The following is a 21,172-nucleotide window of genomic DNA, read 5'->3' on the forward strand; positions in this document are numbered from 1 at the left end:
GCAGGCTATTTGAGTGTTCTTCCCATTGGTGTTAATGGCAGCCTGCTTTGTGGGCTGGCCAGCTAGTCTGGCTATTGCAAAAGAGAGGGGTCAGAACATACTCCTCCAAAGACCAAAGCCATTTTTGGCACTAAGAACCCATAACTGCAACCTTTAGTTGAAAGAACCATTTTCAACCAATAAAGTGATTTTGGTACAAAAGTAAACCGACTCACCCCAGGTAAAGTTTTAATATTGTGCAGTGCATTCTGGGCCTCAAGTGCAGCTTTTCTTGTATAAAATGTTACGAAACAACAACCTACAGAGAGAAATGAAAAGGTTTTAGAAATTTCTGTGAAGGCTTTGCTTAGATATAATGGAGACTGTGGCGAACAAATAATCTACTTAAAAGGATGCACAATTTAAAAATAATAAAGCACATGAGAGCAGTAATAACAACATCTCAAGCATTTACACAGTGCCTTTCATCCTAAATCACATTTATTAGCTTTACCTGCACTGGAGACCAATTCGTAGCCCCCTGTACTAACTACCTGGGATACAGCTATTTATAAATAAAAGTAGGAGGTAGGAGCCGGAGGGCAAGGTATTAATGGGACTTGGACCATAGCAACTACAATATAGAGAAGTACTTAACTACAGCAACATTTGCATAAACTTATGTAATTTTCTCAGAGTATCTCTAGAATGTCACATTTATAAAACACTTTGTAAGCTTAAAGGTTTAGACATCTGGATAGATAGGAAGAAGGTTCTTAAAGGCTGGGAGAGTTGCCCTATTCTCTTATCTCTACCATAAAGTACATAAAGTCAAGCTCTGTGTATGGACCATTCAATCCTTGTTTGTTAAAGAATGATTAGCTAATTTTAACCAAATTAAAATTAACTTGAGTCAGACATGGTGGCACACACCTTTAATACCAGCACTCAGGAGACGGAGGCAGGCAGGACTCTGAGTTTGAGGCCAGCCTGGTCTACAAAGCGAGTTCCAGGACAGCCAGGGTTACATAGAAAAAATAAAAACCAAAACACTTGCAAGATGAATGGGTATGCCCCCAAACAGCTGTGAGCTGAATCTAGCCCATTCAATCAATAATGGTTGTGGCACATCTCTGAGCTCCTCATTTCTAAAATCTGATAGAAACCCAATACCCATATGGTCTTCATGGTCAGTGGTAGAAATACATATCAGATATGTTCATTCCTGGAACTCCTCTTTCATAGGGTACCAAGACATGCCTTGCACATCTTCATAAAAGAACACCAGGTATTTCAGGGACTCCAAGGATACATCCAGAGATGGATGTAGTCTGAACCATGTGTTTCATCAGTCCCAACTGTACTATTTCTGCTCTATACTGGTATTTTTTGATGCCTACTGATGATCAATTCACACTTTATAATTTGTGTCACACCTATCTACTCATTCATAACTTTCTGCCAGTGTCAATATCCAAGTTTGGTGTTTTGGCAAAGTTCAAGTGTAGAAAAGACAAACACAATGCCCTGGTTACTTTATGGTATCCCTGTTGCAACAACTTCAACAACTCATTGAGTTAATGAAAATTAGAGCATAAGAAAACATCTAATCATCCTTCATGTTTTCATTTATCAACCTTTTCCCACTATCCTTCATCAGGCCCTTTGCCATTCACAGGAACTGGTACAATGGTAAATTCTGAGGGGTGATACTAGAACCCAATATCATAGTGTCTGATCCATGTAGAGTCTAATAGTTCCACTACTGATTACTCTCTTTAAGTGATACATATATTTAGGGCACACATTTTGTGGGTGTTAATATTTTGAGCTTCTGTGTTTACAGACCATTAACAACTCACTGAAAACTCACTCTGCTGTTAAACTTAAAAAATCTATCAGAAAGGAACAAAGCTCTAAGCATGGAAGAGATTTGAGTGGACACACTTTGTGTGCAGGCAGCCTACATGCAACTTCAAGAAGAACATCTCTGGATACTCAGGAGATAGCAAGGCAATACTGGCCACTAAAGGGCACTGAGAAACATACAAAAAACCACTTATTTCCAAATTTCACATGTGTCATTCCATCAGCCTTCTCACAAGTACTGTCAGGGTACTTACAGCCTTTTTGCTTCACATTCCCAGTAAGTCTAACAATATGCTGTATAGGTTCAGTTGGTAAAGGAATCTGTAATAAGATTGTAGCTATGAGATTTAACTATACTATCATGTATCAGAAGTTGAGAGTGGCAATTCCCAGACCAGCCAAGAACCACAAAGCCTAAATATGGTAGTTGGTATCTATTATTGTTTCACTAACAGTTTCTGCGGTCATAATGAGTTCTCTTATATGTATTTTTTCATCTTAATTGCCACATAATGAGGCACTATTTTTTCGCCAAAGATAAAGGCCTGAACAGACAGGCCAATGGTACATGCATACATATATACATGAACACATGTGTGCACGCATGCGCGCGCGCGCACACACACACACACACTTAAAAGATAATAAAACACTAAATTTTACTGAAAGACTTCAATTTTAAATTATCAAATACATTTCTTTTCAAAGAAAACATCTGGGTAACTGCAAATCTTTTCAAATCACAGATGTTTCTTTACAAAGTCTGTACTTGGAAATTCTTGGTAATAATATCCACAGGGTGAGGAAAGTATTGTTGATGTAGAGATAATAAGTTGATATCCTGGCTTGCCCTGAGTCAGGCAGCAGTTACATTCTTCAGTGTGAAAGGTACTGTCAACACAGCTAGAGAGGATGATACTAACAGATCAGATTTTAAAATAAATTCTGCCCTTAAGGAAAGTGACAAAAAATTATTTAAAGAAATTTCACCTGAGGTTTCTAAATGGACTGCACTGGAGAGGGCTACAAATGTGATCTGAATCTATGGAAGCATTATTTTATTTAAAAAGTCCAATTTCTTTAAGCTCTTTACCCTAAAATATGGACAATAAAATGAGTATTTTAAAATTAAATTTATGTTTGCATTTAAAGAATACAAGTAAAAAGACAAAGTCAATGACTTGGATTGTTCATAATTACTGAAATAGTAAATTCAGGGGCAGGAAGAAATTCCAGGTCACATGCTGACAACATCCATTATCGGTGGCTGGAGCCAGCTCCATGTGCTCTTGGTATTAAGGAAAGAGGCCTCATACTATCTCCTGTGGCCACCAGCCTGGTGCAGAGACAAATACTCAAGTGCTCCTGAAATGGGAAAAACGGTCGACTTGGAAATCCTGTAGCCTTAAACTAAACTTGAATACAGAATATTGTACTATAGTTAAAAAATACAAATAACCACGCATCTTGAGGACTGAGAAGGGGAAAAACCCTTGTTTTGCTAAAGTAAGAAATTAGAGGGCTTGCATTGCACATCCTCTCCTTTTTATTATCTTTAATCCACAAAGTAAAAGAATGGAAACAAGAAGGAATAGAAGTGGTATTACAGTGGATGGCTCCTATGTTCTCTCTGGACGATCACATAATTTTACAAGCTAATGCTTCCAGCCCAGCCTTCCACCACTCCATTTTACACTGCTTCCAGTCACCTAAGTACTACAGTTTCAACACAGGGGAGCTGAGACAAGAGAATCTCTGCTCGTTTGAGGCCAGACAGGTCTACATAGAAAATCTTGTCTCAAAGACAAACAAAACAAACAAAAGATGCAAGAAACTTCCTGAGACACACTGGCAGGGGTGCTCTCTGCCAAGGCACTGCCTATCATAGACAGAACGGGAAGATCATTCCTCAAAACACCTGATGGACCTTAGCTTATTTTAAAGACATGGGAGATGCTTGAGGCTCCTTTTGTATCATCATTAAAAATTGGGCAATTAAAGAAGTGAGTCAATACTACTCAGGTGGAATCTGAGGGGGGTTGGAAGTTGCCACTTAACTGGATGAGATCAGCACTCCTGTTCCACCTTAATTGAGAAGTTCTAATTTGCTATGTAGGAATGGTTCTATCTGGAGCGATTCAGGGTTATTGGAAAGCACTGGGCCCTTGCCCCAGGACGCCAGAGGAACAAGTGTGGCATTTGATAATTCAGATAGTGGTGTCCACATGATTCAAATAGCATATCTCCGTTTTCTAGGTAGTGGCCAGATGGTTGTACTTTGTATGTTAGAGTGCCAATTATAGCAAACTCTATAAACATAAGCTAATTGGATAAGGCTTCATTAATTCATACAGGATGATGCATTTGCTTGGGGCAGCTGCTGTTTTAGCTATGAACACTTTAAAAGCACTTTTAAAGTGGAAATAAGTGTTTAGGGTGACTGGGTGATATGTAAAGCAAGTTAGGTTTGGGTTACAAAGAGACATTTAGGTGAATGAAGGACTCAGAGTAGCTAGAAAGAAAGGTAGGGAGAGGGATCATGACTAGGTAATAAAGGTGGTGAACCTCCATGACGGCTGACTTCTTCCTCACTGTCCTGACTTGAGACAAAAGTCAAGCAGTTAAAAACAAAGGCCTTGTAGGCTCTTGCCTTCCACCAGCAAACCTTCTGCTAATGAACTGGCACAGCAAGTTCAAGGCCAGATCAAGTCATGCTACATATCAGTGGTGAGCCAATCAACCATCCCATCTTTCTTTAAACAGACAACTCTAAAATGGTAGAGGAAAACTCTTTGAGACTTAAAAAAACAAACAAACAAACAAACAAACAAACAAACAAAAAAACCAAGCCATTGAGAAGAGATGGGTTTTCATCTTCCTGAGTCTTCCCTCTGTTTTCTTTCCTAAGTTTTCCCTCTGCGAAAGATTTTTTTCTCTGTATGTCTGCTGCATGCATGTGTTCCCTGACCCACCAAAAATGCCTTTCTTCAATTGCTGATTCTGTCTGCTTCTGTCTTTGGTGTGCCAAATTTCTCCACTGCTACCTGTCCCACTTGAGATTTTTCTTGCCTTTTAATTCTTTAACTGGTAGAGAAAAAGAACCCAATCAAGACCCCTGTACTATATCAGTTACTTGTCCCTCTTTAGCATCTCAGTTTGATACCATGTTTGATAAGTTCTTTTACCCACTTAAGCCTCTCATTCTCGTTTGTAATGCAGGGTTAACAAGAGGATTAAACACACACAAAATGCACAAAATTTCTTCACAAATGTTAAGGATTTTTATCTGTCTTTAATTTCTCATGCGTCTCTAGGAAGCCTTGATTATAAACATACTGTAAGCAGACTTCATTTTGAGGTCAGCAGAGTAAGCCACATGATGACTCCAATCTTCTAAAAAATGATACTAAGCTAAGTAAGGAAAGGCAGTACTGACAAGACTCACTACATGCTAAGTTGCCTCAATGGGTCTCTGGACAGGAGGTGGGGAAAAGGGACCTCTTTTCTAAGTGATGGCCATGAACTCTTAATAGGGTTTAGAATTGATTGTCTTGACTTTCTGAAGTAATTACTCAGAACCATCGAAGTTCAACCATTTGCATGGCCTCTGATACTCTGAACATTCATTTATATGGCCTCTAAACAGAAAATCAATTTTAATGGAATCATTTTGATTGACTTTCTTATTTAGGGCCCAACAAAAATTTTCCCAGTGGTACATTCTATAGTATGCTACCACGAGACAAAAATTTCCTGAAAGTTTATTAAAAAAAAAAAAACAACAACTGTTGCTATCTAATGAGTACACCCAAGTGTCATTACTATAAAAAGATTTAAACCCAGTTTTGTCTCTTTATTATAATTCACCAACAGAGAAAGAAAAAACAAGCCTTTCTGGTCTTTACATGAAGATGCAGTCTCCTAGGTTCCAAGAACAGAAAGGAAGGAGAAAAGTGTCAGGCAGAAGTATGGGACACACACTGCCAGCGATGTTAGGTACCTCACAAAAAGGAGTTCCTAGGTGCCAGACTTCATTACCAAAGCTTCCTATCAAATATGAAATACATGAAAGGATCCCTTACTGTTGGATAAACTTCTGCTTCTTGCTGCAACTCTGTGGTGACTTCATTCCTATGCTACTTAATGATTCTGGGAGCTCTGTGAGCTTCCATGGCTCCTTCCCTCTACGTGGGGCATAGTATGCTGTCTTGCATGGTGTCTCAGAACGCTGGGTTTTTAAATTTTTCATTGATTAACCCTTTAAAAATGTTTATGGGTTTTGCCTACATGTATGTCCATGCACATGTATATGCCTTTGTGCCAGCAGAGGCCAGAAAAGGGTCTTGTTTTCCCCTTGGATCAGCGTTACAAATAGTTGCTGATCCACCACGTATGTGGGTGTTGGGAATGGAACCCAGTTTCTTTGCAAGAACATTCAACATTTTTAACTACTGAGCCCAGTCTACAACCCCAACACTCGTTTTTTTTCAGTGAGTGTCTAACTCAGGGCCTTTCCCCATCTTTTCAACCTACAGCCTCATAGCTTTCTTCTGTGCTTTATGTTTGTGTTTATGTTTAAGTACAGCTTTCCAATCTGGGCTGCAAGTGTTAAGTACTGTCCATGCAACATTCCGTTTGTTGAGAACTAACTGGGTATAATGTTCTAATGCTGACCAAAATAGCTGTGCTTTAGCTATTATACAAAATACATTTGGTTTGAACCATTTAATCACTGAATGTTCACACACTGCTAAATCTAGAATCAGGACACAGTACATAGGAAATAGGTAGGTTCTTTTCTTCCTGCTGATACCTTGTTTTAGGAGCACTATGAAGACCACCCAGGTGTTAGCATTTCTGAAAGTGGATGGTGTAATATTAGTAATGATTCTATATTCTGTCCCAATCATTCCTCTCATTTTTTGAGATTTGTACTTTTAAACTTTATAATTTAGATTGACAGTAAAACAAAATTTTCTTGTAAGAAATGGCACTGTGATCTATTTTCCTAATGACCTAAACTTCTCGGTAAACAACTTATGATGACAGACTTTGACAAATGTCTATATACTGAGAATGTGGTTTCTGAAATCAGCCATGAAAAAGTTGTGAAAGAGAAAAAATGACCCCCAAAATTACATGGTTGGAGCAAAGTGACAAATTTTAGTCACACTGTGATTTTGGACAAGTACTGCTTCTGATTTCACTGTGGTCAACTTCTAATGTTGGATTAAAGAAAGGAGATCTTAGAACAGCTATCTAGTTTAATCTTTATTTCCAATAAAAGAAACAGAAACAGAAAAAGGTGTTGTTATCTTGAGAGTACCCACACTAGTTAACTGACATAGCCTAGACAGGTGGGCAGATTTAAACTTTTCAGAGATTGCAACTTCTTCATTTTTCTAAATGTCTACATAGACAGATACTAAATACAGCCTTTCATTTTTCAGAAAATAGAATAAGGTGCGACTGACTTTGGATAGAAGAAAAATACATGGTTCCTATAGTAGATAGTCCTCTAACTTAGCTGCACTTAACCTCTCATTCATTAGCAGGCAAAAAGAGATTTGTGTCCTATGAAATACAATCTATGCCTAGAAGACCTCAGAAAAGTAAAAATGTCCTTGTCTTTAGGAAACTTTTCATGCCATGAACTGGTTGCCAGGGGCACCAAGTCCTTAAGAGGAAGAGGTTGCCATCTACTAAATTTCCCCACACAGCATGCATATCCAAGTGGTATTTAATCTAAAATAAATCATTTTTTTGCAAACTACCAGTGACACTCATTCTTTCATTAAATTATTAGAAAAAATGGAAAAGGAATATCTCACTGGCTCCTAGTTCTTCCTTAGATGACTGCATAAAGATTGATTTCCAAGTACTTTAGCCGTTTCAGATATCAGGGTCACTGATTCATTAGATTTTACCTAAAACATATATTATTAGGGGAATCTGAAAAAAGCTTGTTACAAAACAAAACAAATCCTGCCAATGGCAGAAAGGCTGTAGGTGGCAAAGATTTATTTGCATAGAAAAGTCACTGCTACTCTATTGATTTCTAATTGTGCAGAAGACAAATTATAATAACACTTCTTTGTGATTAAAGGAGATTTCTCCACCACTACAGGTCTCATTGTTCTAGTTATATTCTCTAACAATAGCTCAAGCCATTTTTGAGCTCAAACATATTTTCACAAAGTCCTGGAATGCTTTGGATGTTAGTGACAGGGACACTTTCATCAATATAACTGTCTAAGGCTATTATTGAAGCTGGCTGGAATCCCTGAATAAATTCCAGTTTGTCAAAAAGCCTTTGCTCATGTAGACTGGTGAGCAACACAGTATATTAGGCTAAGGATTAAAATTTACTGTATGTAACAAACATCCTACCCATATGTTATTCTTCCGGAACATTTGGAATGCCGGATAGACAGGCTTTCTTTTCCTTCTGTTTGTGGTATGTTAAACCTTTTTTTTTTCTCAGTGATTAAAGAAAATCACTGTTTATCCAGTGTATTTATGTTTTTACCTTTCTGGATGGTGTCCTGAGAGCTTCAACACTACGATGGAAGTGGAGAAAACTACCCTAAGACTTCATCACTAGCCAGTTTCATCCACTGAGCTGTGCTGAAGAACTGTCATAAAGTGATATATTATAATTACTTTATATAAGCTATAGAATCATCTAATTTCACAATGATTGGTAAACTTGATCAATTAAATGAAATAATCAACTTAGCTAATGAAAATTCAGATTGAACAGATGTATCAGTGTTATGCCTGTACAACAAAGCATGTAGCTGGATTCCAAGACAGATGATGTATAGGTGCCATGAGTTTGCCGTAATACCTTAAACATAGGACTCTTAAGCGAGTCATATACAACTTAAGCAATAGATGTATATAACACTTCTCCAAACTCTGATTACTTCTTAAAATATTGTTTCCCAAACATTCTTGAAGATAATAATCACTTGGGGTTGTTGGCAAAGCACAGATTGTTGGAATCACGTGAGAGCTGACAGTAAGGGCTTTTTAGAGGCAAGGATTGCCAGTCTGTGTGATACTGATCCATGGGTTTTGACTCTCTAGAAATTCTGAGAAAAAATAAAATAAAGAAACCTCAGGGCAGAGAATACTAGCTGTCCACCAAAGTCCATTCTATCCCCCCAAAGTGGCAGGGATATAGTAGAATACATGTATAGTACAGTAGATAACTGAAAACTACATTTTCTAGTTCTTTGCACAAGACCCTACATCTAAGAGGATGTAAGTTCGAATGCCATTTGCTGACTCAGGACTCTGGAATTCTCCCTTTCTAGGAAGTCTGAGAAACAATTCATGAGAAGAATTCATGTAATCCTATCAGGGTTCTAGAATTTCCTACCAGGCAACACAGAGCCACAATACCCTTCTGAGAATCATACAGAACAATGGACAAACAGAAAAACAGAACAACAATGGACAAAACACCTACCCAAACAAAGACAAAGGTATCATCATCTAGAATTACCATCTTCCCAAACCCAGATGCCCAGACACCAGTGTAAAAATACAATCAATAACAACCAGGCCAATATGTCTCCACTAGAAGCTAGCAACACTATTACAGCAGGCCATGAGTATTCCAATACAGCTGAAGCACATACACAAAAACAGACCTTAAAATAGTCTTAATGAATATGATAGAGGGGAGTCCTTAAAAAGGAAATAAATAAATTCCTTTTAAAAAAATCTATGAAAATTAAAAAAAGTCAAAGAAAATGAACAAAACAATTTAAGTCTTGAAAGTAGAAACATAATCAGTAACAAAAACTCAAACTGAGGAAAATCTGGAAATGAAAAATTTAGAGACTTGAAGAGGAACCTCAAAGGCTAGTCCCACTAACAGAATACAAGTGATGGAAGCAAGAATCTCAGGCATTAAAGACACAACAGAAGAAATGGATACTTTTGTCAAAGGAAATGTTAAATCTAAAAAAATCCTGGCACAAAATATCCAAGAAATCTGGGACACGATGAAGAGAACAAATCTAAGAATAATAAGAATAGAGGAAGGAAAAGAAACTCAGATCAAAGACATAAAATATTTTCAACAAAATCACAAAAGAAAATTTCCTAATCTAAAGAAGGAGACACGTACCAATGTATAAGAAGTATATAGAACACCAAATAGACTGGCCCAGAAAAGAAAATCCCCTCAGCACATAATAATCAAACACAAAACATACAGAGCAAAGAAAGAATTTTAAAAGATGCAAGGGAAAGACCAAATAAAACAGAATTCTTACAGCTTATAAACACTTTTAGCAAAGTAGCTATATACAAAATTAACCCACAAATCAGTAATCCTCCTATATACAAGTGACATACAGACTGAAAAAGAAATAATAAAAACAATACCCTTTACAATAGCCTCAAATAATAAAAAATATCTTGGAGAGTTCCCTAGCCAAACAAGAGAAAAACTTTTATGATAAAATCTTTAAGACGTTGAAGAAAAAAACCTGAAGAAGATAGCAGAAGATGGAAAGATCTCCCATGTTCATGGAGCAGTAGGATTAATACAGTAAAAACAACAACAACAACAAAACACAAAAGGAACCCCTGCAGCAGAGAATAGTGGTTATCTATCCAAACCCATTTCCCGCCCTCCACACACATGCTAAAAACCACATTTGCTAGTCCCTTGCGTAAGGCCACATGCATCTAGGAGGAGGCAAGTTGAAGTGACATTTGCTGCTCTAGGACCTGACTTTTAATAGAACAGACATAACAGACCCCCTCGTGTTCTTTCCTTTTTGTATCTGCATGAATGGAGATGGCACAGCTAAAAGACAAGGATGCCTAGATCTTTGGAACCTCATGGGGGATGCAAGGTGTCTATCAGCCAGAAAACACCCATGCAGACTCTTTGTTATTATTTTGGGACAGTGTCTTTTTATGTAGCTCTGCCTGTCCTGGAACTCACTACGTATACCAGACTGACTTTGAACCCAGAGATTCACGTGCAATTGACTCTTGAGGTTTGGGATAAAAGGCTGCACTGTCAGGCCCTACCCAAGCAGGATTCTTGGTACTAACAAAAAGTTATCTATCGACTTTGCTATAGTTTAGTTTATCTTCACTAATGTAATACCTGATGGGTGAAAAAAAACTTTATGGTAAAATAATGATAACTCAGAATAGGCCACCACATACTGTGTCTACACTCACACCTTTGCATATTTCCTAGGGACTATTGTAAATGACTATTATTTCAAATATATGGTAAGAATAAATTTTGGTTTTAGAAATTTAGCAAATGCGTAGAAGTTGTGTGAACAAAGAAATTGATGTGTTTAACCTGTATTTGTACTATCTTGGTTTTCTTTTTAAATAAAATAAGTCACTTGGTAAAATTCACAAGACTGAGAGGAGAATATACTTTCTGCTAATTATGTCTAACATTTTATCATTGTTAGTAATTCTTTAATTTCATTTGTTCACAGGAGAAAAATTGGTACATGTCAAGATTTAGCTAAAACAACTTACGAAAGTTAATTCTATCCCTTCTTCCCAATGTATTCCTTCTTCAGTTAGCATTTCTATTTTTAACTTAAAATATTTTTTATCATTACGTTTTATTTTATGTGTAAGGGTACTTTGCCTGGGTGTTTATCTATGTACCATGTGCATGCCTGGTGGTCCTGGAGGCCAGAAAAGGGTGCTGGGTCCCCTAGAACTAGAGTTATAGATGGTTATAAGTGCCATGTGAATGCTGGAACTAGAACCCAAGTCCTCTGGAAGAGCATCAAGTATTCTTAGCTACTATGCTGTCTCTCCAGCTCCTTGAAGTACTTTCAAACAGGCTGACCCAGTGGTCACATTAAACTCCACTTCCTTCCTTACCGCTTCCCTAAAGTACTAGTGGTCTCACGTGATCCTAAAGGCCTGAGAGGCAGGTGTACGGCAAATGTACGGGGGTGAGATAAAGAAGTCTGATCTAGAAATATCTCAGGTAGCCTGGAATGATTTGGCAAAAGAAAGAAGCAGAATCCCATGTGATTTTTTTTTTTTTTTGGTAAATTATGAGCTAGCAGATGGTATTCTGGAAATCCATGTAAAGTTTTCATAAATGTAAGTACATACCACATATGACAGAGTTAACAGAACTATCAAAGAGTAGGTATGCTATCAAGATAGAGAGAAGTGGTACCAAATGAACATAAAAAAATCATCATTTTTCTTTATCCTCATTAGCTAGGATTTCATGTACAAAATAACATTGCTATGAGAAGATAGTCTTAGCCTTTTACCAATCTTATATTCCATAACAAAGAAAAATATCTGCAATGAAATTTAAGTAAAATATGAGAAAGATATCCACATATAAACGTGATCCTTAAAAAAAAAAAGATAAATTACTGGGACAACTTGCTTCTCAAAAACTATTTGTATAACTAACTCCTCCAGTGACCTCAAAGAATCCACTCACACAACCCTGTTTTCTTACCAGTGAGGTGGTATTTAGAAAGTCTGGGTGAGTTTTAACATCATGTATTCTTAACTACAACTGCAAATCCAGACTCTTAAAAACTGTACCCAGAAGATTTCCTTTAGAAGGCATTAAAGGGAACATACTCTCATGACCCAGTTTCGTGACACCAATGCCAGGGCGTATCTGGGTGTTGGCTGCTCTGGAAAGTCCCCAGATAGGAGATTCAGGCCATCCAATTAGGGCACTTCTAAGTTCTAGCACCTAAACACTCAGATTGATTTTCATCTCATTAGTCTTCTTCATACTCCTTATTCGATGCTGCCAAGACTTCTTTCAGTTATTCTGCTTTGGAGAAACAATGAAAGATTTTGTTGGCATTAAAAAAATATTAAAAACATCTAACCTCCACACATTGAGTATAACTTTGTGTGTTAATAGTTTTTAAATTTTTCAATGCTTACTCCTTCAAATAAAGTCTGGAGGGTCTGTTTGTAACTTACTAGAAGTAAACTTTTTGTAATAAAACATCTTTTCCAGAAGATATACTTGGGAAGGCAGGGAATGTGGGGTAATATCTAAATTTATTTCTAGGTTAGCTATACAGAACTGAAAATCCAGACAGTGTATGCTGTACATGCCTTAGTTTGATACCTTCTTTCGGACTTTTGGTCAGGCTGCAATAGCAAGTACAGGTCACACTCACATTGTGACACGAGAAGTGTCTGGCTGCAGGGCTAAGTCTGTTTGAAAGTGATTAGCTACATACTCAAGTAGCAAACAGAAAGAGCCAAGAGATGATTGGCAACTGAGTCCTAGAAACAATCAGGAACATCTTCTATCCTCTTAAGTAATAATGTCCAACTAGCTTCCAATGAAACGGTTTGGTGCTGGAAGTCATATTTTTAATTTTAATAAAACAATTTCTTCCTTGATAATTTTTCACACACAAAACCAGCCACACATCTCGGTATCATCCAACTCTTAGCTTCCCCAAACCTCTGTTCTCTGAGAAATTCCTGGTTTCTTTACAAGCAAACTCACTGTGTCTGTAAGAACAGAACTATCCCACAGTGCAATTCATTTCCTTATTTTCTAAAAAACACATGTGGCACTGACTGTTCAAAAGCAGTCCATGTACTCCAAGTGGTTAACCTTTGTATGAAAGATGTTTAAGTCTCAGATCTTCCTTGAAACATCGGTAATAGTCTACAGATTACCTGTGATGGTTAGAGAGTGAATGGGAATGAAGATGATCAAACACCTTGTACAAAATTCTCAAAGATTAGTAAAAGTATTTTAAAATAGTATACAAATTACTGCTAACATTTCTGCAAACAGGAATAACAATCTCTAGAGACTCCAGTTTATGAAAAATCTGATGTTTTAAAGATAAGTTTGGTAGAAAATGGTAGATCTTAAGAAAACCATTTAAAATCTCCCTTAAAAGTCTCCTTTATAGTCATAACTGTCTATGGAGGTAGAATATTTAAACATGAACACTGGTTTACATTTTAGTTAGAAGTCTGCATCCTGTATCTAGTACTGTCTAATTGCTTTTACAGCAAAAGAAACTGTAGCATCAACACTCTTAATTCCAGAGGGCCTACCTATATCTAAATGAATGAGTAATAGTCTAACCTAATCAAACTTATCTAAAAACAAAAGAGCAAAGCCACAAAAAGACACTGGTGATAGATTTAAATATTCTCTTAGGTCTTGCCCTAGGGCTTCAAAGAGGTCTGATGATATCAACTTAAAGTAATAAATCAGTGGTGAAAGCAAACAGTTATATGTGGTCTGGCTACCAGGTGGTGGTTACTGTAAATTTTAATCCAACTTCTGCATTGAAAAAGACAGTATTTTGCAACCGCCTTAAGCTATCATGGAATGCATTTTAAAAAAACACTAAAAAATCAAAGAAATAATCTTAATAAAATTGTCATCAAAAAGATGCCAAAGAAGAAACTAGGAAACAAATTAAAAACTACCTAATAAATTGTAACAGTAAGCTAAGCATGAAGGAAATGGACCAGATTTTATCTATATGCACTTAAATACCAGACATCCCTTTGGGAATAAAGTGTGCTTTCCCTTTCTCCTGCCACTGACTGTGCAAATTAAACAAAAGTACGATTCTACCGCACTGATCAATCAAGGAATCCCAAAGGACTGTCTGTGTTACTTCCACACTCTGTGTTGTTTAAAATAAAAGTAGTTCATTGAGAGCTGGCCAGTGAATGGTGGCTGCTGCTTTCATTGGTGGTATTTGGAGGTATTAGAAAACCTGGTGACTGTTTTCTTTCCTCTGTGACATTTGATAAGGGACCTTTGCTACCTGCTTATTCTATGGGAACTGAAACTTGAGATAAAATGAAAGTTACTTAAGTAGTCTTTTTTATTCAGGTGGTATTGTATATTAGAACGGAAGGATCTTGGATTCCACAGTCTCCCAGGTGTAGCAGAAAGAGTGTAGGCCCCAGAGCTATTGAGGCCTTACCCCCACTTCTCACAGATGAGTCAAATCACCAAAGCATTTGGACTACAGATTCCTTTGCTGTGAGAAATGAAGATACTAAACCCTATTCTGCCTTCTCACTGGGCCAGAATGATGTGAAAATCGCTATTCACAGATGGATTCTTTTCAGATGTTAGGTCTTATCAAATGGGCATCCATGCTTTTGAGGCAGAAAACCCATGGTGACAGCAAAAGCTAAGCAGCTTTCAGCAGGTTTCTCACCATGCTTCATTTTTGTCATCCTGAAAGGGGGTTGACAACTCTCATGTGCTTCTCAGGGCTACTGTGTGATGATGACTGGTCTAAATGTTATAAATTATATAGTTGACAATAAATGAATGTAGCCCAATTACTAATGCAAACTATATGCAAACATAAATGATAAAATAATCATCAGGAGAATAAGGTTTTTCTTCTTAGGTATTTATCAGGGACATGAAAAAAGTTACTTGTGTGACATCGTCTATGAATGAAGACATTAAAAAAGCCATTATGTTTTCAATTTAGATTAATAATAGGGCTATTTTCTCATCCATCTTCTGGCACAGTTATAATGTAAAGTAATGTGGATCAAGGTACCAGAAGTTAAACAACTAATAGTATACCAATGCCCCTTCACATAAAATATTACTAGGCTGGTGATCGCTGCTTAACTGCCATCCCTTCCCTCTTTCTCCAGTAGCCAGCAATTTGGATATTCAATCCGGCCAACAGAACTTGGCTTATGGCATCAAAATGATGAATTAATTTTTTTTCAATCAGATACTACTCTATACTTTAAACACAACTTATCTGTTGTCTGTGTTTTTGTGAATGACAGTCCTTTCTTTCTCTAAATACTGCTTTTGCTATGGGTATATATGCAGTTTAAGTCTGATGATTAGCGAATACTGAATGATAAAACATGGAACATAAGGATGGCTTAAGGAGACCATGACCTCCTCCAGCAAATCACTAAAGTAGGTGTCAGTAGATAACAAATTGTACTCATCGCCTTCTGGAATGACCCACTGTATACAAAATCCCCTCCCTGATGTCTCTTGTGTTTTTGTTATCTACTGCAGAGAAAATGAGCCAAAAATCAATTAACACACTTAGAAACCACTTTGCGATACTCTAAGAAAAGGACAGTAAAAGTGCCAACTGTGGCATTATTCTGTTTTAACAGAAGAAAATATTGTCACACCTAGAAGCAAGATAAGAGATGAGTTTAAGTTCAGAACTGAACACTGACAAGTATCATAGACCTCTAGTTTCCACTTCAAAAGCTTAACTCTACATGGAATAGCCCTATTATCCCCATTATAGTGAAATGACATTAGTGTCATAGGATGCCTAAAAGTGGCTCACTAAATTTTTGATTGTGACAGGGTCCAACCAAGAACAAGATCATGACCATCCCTTCCTGACTATACCTTATCAAACAAAGAGCTATTGGTAACCCGGATGGCCATAGGAAGCAGAGAGGTTAACTGCTTCATGTGACACAGACAGCACTTAAAAATACAGTAGAGCTTCTCCATGATGTCTGTGACCACCATCACTTTCCTTCATATTCAGATACTCCTAACTGAATTCCTGTACAATTTACTACCCACAATTACAATAAAATACCAAATATATTAACATGTGATGATCTTTACTAATAATAACAATGGTAATAGTAAGGGTTTATTTAAAGGGCAGAGAATCTTCTTTGTAGGCACTCTACTATACTCTTCTTCCCTTTCACTGTTACTATTTGGGTCTCACATGTTTTAAGACACCTTTTTGCAGAAAATGGACTGATTTCTTTTATAGGGCTACAGGCATAAATAATTGTTTTTTGGTTATTGAGAAAAAGCTAAAATTTTCATTTCAAATTTCCTAGTTTTCACTTGAAAATGAAACCAAAATAAAAAATTTCATTTCTAACCACTTAAACAAAACAAAAAGTAAGCAAGCAAGTAAGCAAATAAAAAACCCATAACCAAACCAAAGAACAAAACTCAAACCCCATTTTATGAAAATTGTGAAACCGAAAAAGCACCAAAGTGAGTATTTTTAAGATCGGCATCACTAAACTTAAGTCCTGATCCATGAAATTCTTAGCTATGACCACTATTTAACCTGTAAGAATCTTAGTTCTGACTTACAAACTCATTTATGAAATGGTTAGCAATTCTCTAATTTTGAAAAATCCTTCTTTGTATAATGAAGAACACATAAAGTTTTAGAATTTGTTGGGAATAAACCATAAGAGCAAAACATTTCAGAAAATGAATGTCTGAAAAGTTTATATTCTTCTAGTTAACTGCACTACCCTTTCCTGAAGTGAAAATTACTGTGGGCTCCTAAACAGTATAAACTATTTTTTTTAAATGTACCAGGAGACAGGTTTGACTTCATTCTTTTCCTCCCCCTTCCACATGCAACAAATAGGAATCCTTTTTGTTGAACACTGCAATAGCCCAGGCAGAATGGCAGGGTAGTAGCATACAGAACTTATCATTGATTCATTTACCTCCCGGGGTAGAGATCCTTTTTAGCTAAAGCAGTTTGGGGTAAAATTTTCCTCTGTACTCATTTAAATATAACCAGTGCACTTACCTTGTCACTATGAGACTTTTGAGCTGTTCTCTTCCCATGAATTTGTGATTTCCTACACACACTCTGCTGTGAGACTGAAACTATCTTATCCATCAAAGCCATTCTTCCCTCACCCCACCCCCTGGCAGCCTTATAGTTGGCATCTTCCTCCCTGAAGAAGCTCTTAAAGGTTTTTCATCAGAAAGAAATTACAATCTGTAAGTACTATGGGGGTGGGGGACAGCAGTTCACAAAATCCTCCTCCTTTCTCCCAGGGAAAAGAGTATATTCTACAGAGATGCTCTTAAAGCCCAAGAAAAGGCTGAGGATTTGTGGGTATGTTTTTGAGCCTGTGAAACTGACTGATGAATTCTCATTAATAAGAACCTGATGTAACAAAGGTATGGAAAAAAGTCATCAATGATTATAACATCTTTATGTGAGAAGAAATGGAAAATGTAATGACAGTCACATCAAACTAAATGTAGTCAAGCAAACTTTCCTCTTGTTTTCGGTTCCTTGAGAATTTTGTTCAGTGTATTTTGATCACATTTACTCCGTCCTGATTCCTCCCAGATCCATTCCATGTTCCTTACCCACCCAACTTTGTGTTCTCCCCTCCATCATTAAGCACAGTGCTGTCTATAGTCTGTATCTTCCCAGACATACAACTTTCACTTGAGGGTGGTCAACCCAACAAGGGCCTCACCCTTACAGAAAGCTGACTCTTCTTCCAGCAACTGTCATCTGGCAATAAGTCCTGAGCTGGGGTGCAATGTCATGCCCACCTTCCTTTTCTACACTGGACTGTTGTCTGGCCTGAGCTTGCATAGGTCTTGTGGTCCTGTGTAAGCTGTCTCAACTGCTATGAATTCACATATACAGCTGCCCTACTATATCTAGGAAACATTGTTTCTTTGTAGTCAAGCATTCTTATTTCTACTTTTGTCCCGCTGAACTCTAACTGTACATCAGAATCACCTCAAGACCTTCAGATGTGGAGGAATTAAATCAGAATTCATGAAGGTTAATGCCAGTGTTTTTGTTTTTAAACTTCTCTAAGTGATTCTAAAAAGAGGATTGAAAACCCTGCCTCAAGCATCTAATTTGAATTTCATAACAAACACATGATAAGAGATCTCTGAGAGGGTGGACCACATATTGCAGACCACACAGTGGGCTGATACTCTCTGGATCCCATCTCAAAACCCCTGACTCCTTTCCAAAACAACAGGCTCAATTGTTATTGTTATGACAGCTGGTCACAGGGCAGTAGTTATAAAGGAGGTGAGAGAGGTAAGTAACTGACTTCCATGGAAACCAACTGTTACACAATCTAGTACATGGTAGTATTAGCACCCAATACCCTACTCACCCTCAAATGGTCAGTTGCATGGTGGCACATTTTTGCCAGGCTATGTAGATATGAGAAATGGCTTCTTAGGAATAAAAACATCTGTGCTTTAATGCTACTAAGCAAAGCAAGCAGTGTCTGCTGCTTTCAAGTGAATACATCACTTTCTCTGACTCCCAACTGCACAGGGGGCAAATCAGACAGGAATTCTGGAGGCAGGGCTTTCTCAGCACCACTTGCTGGAGTACTGTCAGATTATACTGGAAGAGCCGCATCTCAACCATGACTAAACACTACTTAGTGGTTAGGAGTTTGACAAGATTCCAGCCTGAGGGGCTGCACAGCTGCACAGGTGGGACATCTGGCTCCTTAAAACTGATGAAAAGCTAGAGATGAGCAGGTGACAATCCCTCACTGTTAATTGGCTCTTCTGGGCAAACTGTAACAACCTAGGAAAATTCTCTGTGTTGTCAGGTTACTAAGAAGGGAAACAGAGGGATGCAGAGGGAGAATACAAACCAAACAAACTGTATTTGTACACAGACATTACCACACATTTTCTCCCTCATCTGCCATCAGACTTCAGATAACCACTGGGTTCAGAAATATAAACACCAATGGAACAACAACTAAATAAACAGTTTCACTTAGAAAAAACTTACATCTAATTATATGGAGAGTCTAACCTTTGCCAAAAAAGGAGCTACATAGTATGTACCTGGGGAGGCCCCACTTAAATAATGCCAGGCAGAAGAGCAACACAGGTTCTCAGGGGTTCAGTGACTTCAGACTTCAAGACAGTATCCTGATTTGTACTCTGCAGATCACTGTACCGATGGTCATACAAACCTGTCATAGAAACTGGTCTCTCCCACCATAACAGGAGACACAACTAAAGAGAATTATCCAGGCCAGAGTATCTCCCAAGACTAGATGTAGGGCTCTGTGGTGGGATGGAGTCCCTTATACCATTTCGGATAGCGAAATTTACATCTATTGATTCAGATGAACTAATCACTACTCATTTAGAGTTCACCACCCTTGTTCTTTTACTCTTTAAGGCCACAGCTGGATGGAACTGTCTATAAAAGAACTTTGTCTACAAAGCTAAGAAGGAAAGAGCTCATTGAGTCCTTACAAATATACATGGTGTTACAGTGTTGCTTTCAATACACTAGGCTGCAATTGTTGATGAAGAAACTGAGTCAGAGAGGGTAAACAGATTGTCTAACCTTGAGTGACTGGAATTTAAACTCAGATTTGCTTGTAATCCTTCCAAAAACATCGCTAGGACTTTAATGTATTGACTTTCTTTTATTGAAATAAGTATAGTAAAGCCATTTTAAGGGTACAGTTTAGTGCTGCTACTGATGGTGACACTGTTGTTCAACCATAGTCACCACCTATTTTTAGCCCTTCTACATTTTCCCTCACCAAACCTTCACATTCATACTAAAACTCCATCATCTTTCCTCTCTCTGGCAACTCCCAATTTACTTTCTGTCTCTGAATTTTACTGCAAAGCCATACAGCCAATGGCACTTTAGGTCCTAGTGGAAACTTTAAAGGCGGGGCTCAATGAGAAAGTTACACCATTTGTGCATGTTCTTGATGGGTTGTTTTCCCCTCTTCTTCACATCTGCCATAAAGTGCATGAGCTTTTTCCATCATTTGTTGCCAATACACATATAACACATCTTCCACAGGTCCAACAACAATAGTGTCAACCAATCATGGACTGAAATTGCCAAACTGTGGCTGAAATAAACCTTTTCTGCTAAGAAGATGACTATCTTAGGTGTGTGTTGCAGTAACGAAAAGCTGACTAATTCATCTAGGCATGTCCAAATGACTTTTTCAAAATGAGATCACACACTCAATGTTGACTGGAAGTCAAAATTTAGTCCCATGCTCTCTCCTTCTCTGGATATTTTCAGTATTTCAAAAGAACTTTAGAAGAAAAAAAATGATCCTAACTACTTCCTTAGTGTTGCTTACTTTGTGGAAAAAAAAAAAAAACAGAAAGCAAGAAAGGAAGGAAGGAAGAAAAAAAGCAAACAGGCAAGCAAAGAAGCATTGTTCTTTTGCTAATACCTCCCATTGAGAGTTACTGCTGTGATTAAACAGTCATTTATTGAATGGTACCATTCTGGGTTGAAGCTATACAAAGAGAGCAAACAGAAATCTCTGCCTTCAAAGTTCATTCATTCAAAGGGAAAGGAGCAATTCTATATGAAAACTGAGGCACAGAAGAAGATAGGAGTGGGATCCAAATATCCTACAGAATCAGTTCTATCTTCCTACCAACTTTTAGTCTAAGCCATTCATTATCATTAGGCTAAGATTTAATCAATATCTACTCAACTGTCCAGTTTCAATTTGAAGCAAGTACACTAAGTGGACCTTT

At 37.5% G+C, this 21,172-nt stretch overlaps 1 protein-coding gene across 16 annotated transcripts in view; it reads right to left on the reverse strand.

Annotated features, from left to right (window-relative positions):
• Celf2 (CUGBP Elav-like family member 2) overlaps nt 1–21,172 on the reverse strand; it is a 520,719-nt gene that overhangs the window by 120,542 nt on the left and 379,005 nt on the right. For all 16 annotated transcript variants that reach the window (XM_050150619.1, XM_050150620.1, XM_050150614.1 and 13 more), the window contains one exon: nt 216–298. In XM_050150619.1, coding sequence (XP_050006576.1) covers nt 216–298 — 83 coding nt within the window. The remainder of the gene's footprint in view (nt 1–215; nt 299–21,172) is intronic.

This window comes from Alexandromys fortis, unplaced genomic scaffold, assembly GCF_014885135.2.
Source record: "Alexandromys fortis isolate MF-2015 unplaced genomic scaffold, M_Fortis_MF-2015_v1.1 scaffold_69, whole genome shotgun sequence".
In the NCBI taxonomy this organism is placed as follows: domain Eukaryota; kingdom Metazoa; phylum Chordata; class Mammalia; order Rodentia; family Cricetidae; genus Alexandromys; species Alexandromys fortis.